Raw genomic sequence first — 7099 nt, forward strand, 5'->3', positions numbered from 1 at the left:
AAATAATGTATTTTTATGAAGTTTGGTCATAGAAGACCCAGAAAACAATGGGGGTTCACCAGCCTTTTCTTTCTTCTTCAAGATTTCATCATTAAAGTAGCTTTCTAAAAGATATATTTAATACTGTGTCGATCTCCAAAAAAGGGAAAAGAAACCATCTTGTTTGGAATCATAAAAGTCAAAGAATAGAAAATAAATTGCAGACAACCGCTGTGCACAAAAAGGAATATAATATGAAATTAAAAGCTTTGTGTTTTTTCAATTTATTTCCAACACAAATAGCTCATCTAAAGGCATTATTTAAGTCTAAAAAGTCAGACTAAAACATCCATTAAAATGTGCTTTGTACATTCATGACACTTAAGTTTTTCAGGAAAATAAGATCAATGTATATACCAGAAAATGTGAAGGGCAGCTTCCCGCAGTCCCATATTTTGAGAGCTGACTGAATCAAAAAGGAACTTCAAACCTTCAGGCCACTGGTTGTTGCCGTCCTCATCTAAAAGTAAAGAAATCCAGGCATAAAGTATGTAAGTCAAAACTTCAAAGAATGAAGGGTGAATCCTTTCATTTCACAAGCCTCAAAGTATGTTAGTAGTAGAAAATGTCACATTTTTAAAACGTCCTAATAAAATTAGGTCCTTTAACCATAAACATGGCATTCTAATCTTGTAAACAGCAACTGTGCATCTGGGTTGCATAAGCACAGATGCTGGCAGTGGTTATTTTCTAAAGAGCTGGCATTAAAAGAAACACCCTTAAATCAGTCCTTTTAACATAAAGATCATGCTTATGGGTGGAAGGGAATGAAATCATGGTTTAAAAAAAATCATTGTGGACAGCACTTTGAAACATTTCCATTATTAAGTGATTTTGAATTAGAAATGATGTCATTTATAAAGTTTGGTCACAAAGACCCAGAAAACAATGGGGGTTCACCAGCCTTTTCTTTCTTTTTTTCAAAATTAAGGGGCACCTGGTGGCTCAGTGGGTTAAGTGTCCCAACTCTTGATTTCAGCTCAGGTCATGATCTCACAGTTGGTGAGATCAAGCCCAATGTTGGGCTCTGCCTGACAATGTGGAGCCTGCTTGGGATTTTCTCTCTCCTTTCTCTCTCTCTCTGCCTCTCCCCAGGTCACGTTCTTTCTCTCTCAAAATAAATAAATATTTTTAAAAAATTCAAAATTAAGAGTTTCAGTGGGGTTTGAACTTATTTAAAATAAAAAATTTAGCACATTTCCTACTTTTTAAAAATATTTACTTTTTTGACAGAGAGAGAGGGAGAGCAAGCAGGGGAGGGGAAGAGAGAGGGAGATAGAAGATCCAAATCAGGCTCTGTATTGACAGCAGACAGCCTGATGCAGGGCTTGAACTCATGAACTGTGAGATTATGACCTGAACCGAAGTCAGACGCTTAACCGACTGAGCTGCCCAGGCGCCCCAACACATTTCCTGTTTTAAGGAATCAGTTGATATCTGTAAGCTGACTTGAACAAGAATTTCTACATTCCTGGTAGTGGAGATTAAAAAATCTTATCTTAGTGAGGTATCCTTTTCATCCTTTAAAAATGCTGCCTAAATGAAGTTTACAATCACATCTATGAACCTCCCCAAAAAAACCAAAGCATATTCAATTACATTATTGTTTTTAGTGTGACCAAAAAAGGTTTGACTGTTGGCAAAGTGCATTTTTAGAGATTTTCTTTTTATTTCATCATTTAAAAATATTTTGGGGTATTTTAGAAGGTACACAGTATAGTGGTATAATAGCCTATTGCAAAATTTATTATCATACAGATGTAACACCCAATCTCCTGGAGTCCACTGATTTTTACTTCTGTTGGCAAGTTTAATCTACAAAACGGGTTATAAGTTAAGACTGTGCTTTCAAAAATTAACAGATTAGGGGGGAATAAAACTGATTAATTTTCAAGCAAACTACAAAATTATTTCTCCACACAGATGCTCTGAAAACCAACAGGTAAGTATTATGACTGCACTTCAAAACATCGGTAAATGCAGAATCCATAATCACTCTCATTTTGAACAGATTAAATGGTACTCAGGTACTTATAAATCTTCCTTTAAAAAGACTCCACCAGGGGCGCCTAGGTGGCTCAGTCAGTTAAGTGTCTGATTCTTGATTTCAGCTTAGGTCATAATCTCACAGTTTGTGGTGTGTTCAGGCCCTACGCTGGCAGAGTGGAACCTGCTTGGGATTCTGTCTCCTTCTCTCTCTGCTCCTCCCCAACTCTCTCAAAAATAAATACATAAACATTTTTTAAAAAATTTTAAAAAGACTCCACTTTAGGAAAAAAAAAAAAAAAGGAAGAATATACTCATTTTCTTCCAAAACGTAATAATGAATGTATTTGCATACACACCTATTAAATTCCTGGCCAGTTCTGCAGCAATATCACAGATTTTTTTCCTCATGCTAGACTGGGTTTCCATTTGAATAATCATCAGTAGCTCACTCTTGATGGCAGTCTGAACATCAGAAGGAAGAGTTGGATAGACTTCATCAAATGCAGAGGACAAAAGACGTCTTAGGAGAACGGCAGCCATTTGTCTAGCCTATAAATGAAGAGCATGGTTAAGAACTTGGTATCTTTCAAGAGAAACAAATTTTTTTTTAATTTTTTTTTTTCAACGTTTATTTATTTTTGGGACAGAGAGAGACAGAGCATGAACGGGGGAGGGGCAGAGAGAGAGGGAGACACAGAATCAGAAACAGGGTCCAGGCTCTGAGCCATCAGCCCAGAGCCCGACGCGGGGCTCGAACTCACGGACCGCGAGATCGTGACCTGGCTGAAGTCGGACGCTTAACCGACTGCGCCACCCAGGCGCCCCAAGAGAAACAATTTTTAACAAACTACATTCACTCCACCATGGGTGTATTTTACAATTCATTTCTAAAGCACTTTGCTAGATTCTTTTTAAAAAAGATAAAATACATAAAACTTTCTCTAATCACATTAGTCTACTGTACTGACATGCTACCCAAAAGCTCTTTTTGTTAATAAGTAAGGAAAAGCCCTGAACACATCAGATCACAAATAAAAAATATACCTTAGCAATGGTAAACTTATCTTTAATTGCTATTTTTAATAGATTTTTTGAAGAAAAATAAGTATTAATATAAACTGCAAACTCTAGAATGCTCTTGTCCTACTTCTCATTCCAGTATACCTAATCTTACTCCTAGCCTGGCCTTATCTCACTGTATCACAGCCCTTTCATTAACCTTTGATAACATGCTATCAAATCCATTTATCTTTATGCTTCATTCAAGCAGACAAACATTACAAGTTCCTAATGCCTACAAGTGCTAATCAATATCAATGTGTACATTCTTATCCCAATTAAAAATCTGTAGACTATATTTAAGTTTGGCGTTTTTTGTATGATATTCCTTTAGATTATAATGAGTCAAGAAAAAAACCATTCTAAAATTTTATCATACTAAATAAATAAGCCATTAAAACTATTAAACCCACTTTTTCATGGGCTACTCATTATCACTATAATTACTTTGGGACTATGACCAACAAAAAAAAGTTAAGCTATACAAATAAAATGTGCCAATTTTTTCCCGAAGTTATTTTTCACTGAATCTTTTTTTACTTAAAAAAAATTTTTTTAATGTTTGTTTATTTTTGAGAGAGAGAGACAGAGACAGAGAGTGAGCAAGGGAGGGGCAGAGACAGAGAGGGAGACACAGAATCTGAAGCAGGCTCTTGAACCCACAAACTGTGAGATTATGACCTGAGCCCAAGTTGGATGCTTAAAGGACTGAGCCACCCAGGTGGCCCTGAATCTTATTTCAATTTTGGCAAACAGCAAACTTTTAAAGAAATTTCAATGCTCTAGAAAGGGTTCAAAATGGTTAAAATCCCTGTAAAAGTGCCTAAAATTTGTGCAGTTCTCACACACTGAAAACAATGAAGCCATAATGAAGACACTGAGGCTAGTTCATAATCATCATCTAATTCAAGATTTAAAACAGGTTCAATGTAAGTTTTTAAAAGTAAAATTCGACAGTTTTAGTATTATTTACTCTTGGCTTTAAAATGTGTTTCATAATTAACTTGATTCAATTTTCAAGAATTAAAATAGCCAATTGTTTCTAGAGATTTGTTACTTTATGTTTATTCTTCATATTTTTTTTTTTTAATTTTTTTTTAACGTTTATTTATTTTTTTGGGACAGAGAGAGACAGAGCATGAACGGGGGAGGGGCATAGAGAGAGGGAGACACAGAATCAGAAACAGGGTCCAGGCTCTGAGCCATCAGCCCAGAGCCCGACGCGGGGCTCGAACTCACGGACCGCGAGATCGTGACCTGGCTGAAGTCGGACGCTTAACCGACTGCGCCACCCAGGCGCCCCTATTCTTCATATTTTAACATTCATTTGGAATAAAAGGATATATTACAAAGGTGAAGAAGCACCTTTTGTCATCTATTTTAATTAATTAATTATTTATTTATTTATTTATTTTAACGTATATTTACTTTTGAGACAGAGAGAGACAGAGCATGAACGGGGGAGGGTCAGAGAGACAGAGGGAGACACAGAATCCGAAACAGGCTCCAGGCTCTGAGCTGTCAGCACAGAGCCTGACGCAGGGCTCAAACTCACGAACCGTGAGATCATGACCCGAGCCCAAGTCAGACGCTCAACCGACTGAGCCACCCAGGCGCCCCAGTCATCTATTTTTAAAAACTGGGGCACTTTCGGGGCACCCAGGTGGCTCAGTTGATTAAGCGACCGACTTCAGCTCAGGTCACAATCTCACAGTTTGTGAGTTCGAGCCCCATGTCGGGCTCTGCGCTGACAGTTCAGAGCCTGGAGCCCGTTTCAGATTCTGTGTCTCCCTCTCTCTGCCCCTCCCCCACTCACACTCTGTCTCTTTCCTTCAAAAATAAATAAACATTGAAAAGAAAAATTAAAAAAAAAAAAAACTGGGGTACTTTCATACTGTTTTTAAGTAATACCACAGAACATTAAATTGCCAATTTAAACCGACTGACTACAAGAAGTCACGTGTAACAGTATGTAGAAATTTAGTGTGGCTTTGTTTCCATCATGTTTTAATATTAGCAAAAGTCTCACTTTACAAATTCTGTCACTTTTTTATTTTTTGAAAGTAACCTCTATTCCCAATGTGGGGTTCAAACTCATGATCCTGAGATCAGGAGTCGCATGCTCTATCAACAAGCCAGCTAGAACACCCCTCACTTTACACATTCTGAATTCCATGTTTCATAGGTGGGATTAGTTTTCTAGACTTGGATATTTTGACACCTTTTCTGAAATAAATAAAATATTCACTTAACGTTCAATATATGTAAGGATATTACTTTGGGCAAGAAAAAAAAATCAGCTGCTTATGCATATAAAACCAGTAAGAAAAACACATTTGAATTTGGTACAGTCATCAGGTCATGTGCTAAAAACCAGTTTATAAAGGATTCAACAAAGTGTCTCTTTGTTCCTTAACATCTTTAACACATCTTATTCACCACCTAGGGATGATTATAATAAGCATAAGAATTTTAAAGACAGACAAAACATATTTTTTCAGAAACATCTGGCAACATATTAAAACAACGAATGAATTAAATTTCCTCCTTTAGGATGGTTTCAAGGAAGAAATATTTTTTATAACCACAGAAATCACTTAAATTTAATACATTTTTATGTAAAATAAAAAGTATTAACTCAAATATCTTGAACACATCATCTGACATGGAAAAGAGAAATTATTTAATAGAATACCTAAAAAAAATGTAACTGCAAAGTAGCTTTTCGCAAATATAAGTTCAAAGTTCTGGTATCATCTATGCAGTAATCACCAGTTCTCATTACCCACATGGACCACCATCTAATACCCAACTTTGTATTTTGTTTTGTAAGAATGTCATATCCTCAAATATTAAAATAGTACCTCCTCAGCAGCTGTTGTATTTCTGATGGCTTGTAAGAGGAATGTGATCTTTGACTGGCCTGGGATATTCTCGTAGGTTTCCTTCAGGGAAAAGAAAAACATTAAAGGTTAGAAGATGTTCAAAAACTTCACGAGCACACCAGTGAAAAAAAATGAAATAAGACTGGGAAAGGTCTGTGCATACGAAGTCATGTAATCTAGGTCTGGTGTTAAAATTTTCTCCTGGTAAGGAAAGAGAGGATGTCCAGGGAGTGACTTTCAAGCTCCTTTCTACATTTAGCTCTTAGATTTTTCTAATGTAAGTGCATATTTTCCCAACTTTTGCTTCTGTGAATAATAAAACTCAAGGCCTATGAGGGCCAAAAAATTCTTAAATGTGACCTGAGCCACCATGCTGTAAAGCAAGTGCTTACCCAGTATCCCTTTACATCATGGAAAACTACTTATCTTGTCAACATTTTCTAGATCAGATGACGTAGAAATGGTTTATGTTACCACTACTTACAAACTACCAGAAACATACCTTAGATGAAGTAAATCCAAGAAAGGGAAGAAAGCATTCAAATTCTTCTTTCGAGAGAGGGATTATACTAAAACCATATTATATACACAAATAAATGAATATGGCCAGGAGAAATTTGGCCAGGAGATTTTAACATAATTTCTTTAATACTGTTTTAATATTCTAGAAATCTAGTTTTGTGACTCGGGGCACTGCTTCCCTTCTCCATGAATAATGTAAAATGAGCAAATTGGTTAACAATAAAAAGTTGACACCAATTAAAAGACAGATTGTCAGAGTAGATCAAAATATAAGATCTAAGTATATATTGTCTACAAAAGCTAAAGAGAAGTATAGATTCATGTGCATGTATTCTAAGAATTCTATAACAGGGGCGTCTGGGTGGCTCTGTCGGTTAAGTGTCCGACTTTGGCTCAGGTCATAATCTCGCGGTACATGAGTTCGAGCCCCACATCAGGCTGTGTGCTGACAGCTCAGAGCCTGGAGCCTGCTTTGGATTCTGTGTCTCCCTCTCTCAAAAATAAACATTAAAACACACTCTGTCTCTCTCTCTCTCAAAAACAAACATTAAAAAAATAAAATAAAATAAAATAAAATAAAATAAAATAAAATAAAATAAAATAAA

At 36.2% G+C, this 7099-nt stretch overlaps 1 protein-coding gene across 1 annotated transcript in view; it reads right to left on the reverse strand.

Annotated features, from left to right (window-relative positions):
- Positions 1-7099, reverse strand: part of IPO5 (importin 5) — a 60095-nt gene that overhangs the window by 32165 nt on the left and 20831 nt on the right. Inside the window, exons 4-6 of the mRNA XM_040487213.1 lie at positions 5952-6032; positions 2385-2577; positions 397-499 (exon numbers count right to left, since the gene is read on the reverse strand). Of these exons, the coding sequence (XP_040343147.1) occupies positions 397-499; positions 2385-2577; positions 5952-6032 (377 nt within the window). The remainder of the gene's footprint in view (positions 1-396; positions 500-2384; positions 2578-5951; positions 6033-7099) is intronic.

The sequence above is a fragment of the Herpailurus yagouaroundi genome, unplaced genomic scaffold (assembly GCF_014898765.1).
Source record: "Herpailurus yagouaroundi ecotype Mexico unplaced genomic scaffold, PumYag 164, whole genome shotgun sequence".
Taxonomy (NCBI): domain Eukaryota; kingdom Metazoa; phylum Chordata; class Mammalia; order Carnivora; family Felidae; genus Herpailurus; species Herpailurus yagouaroundi.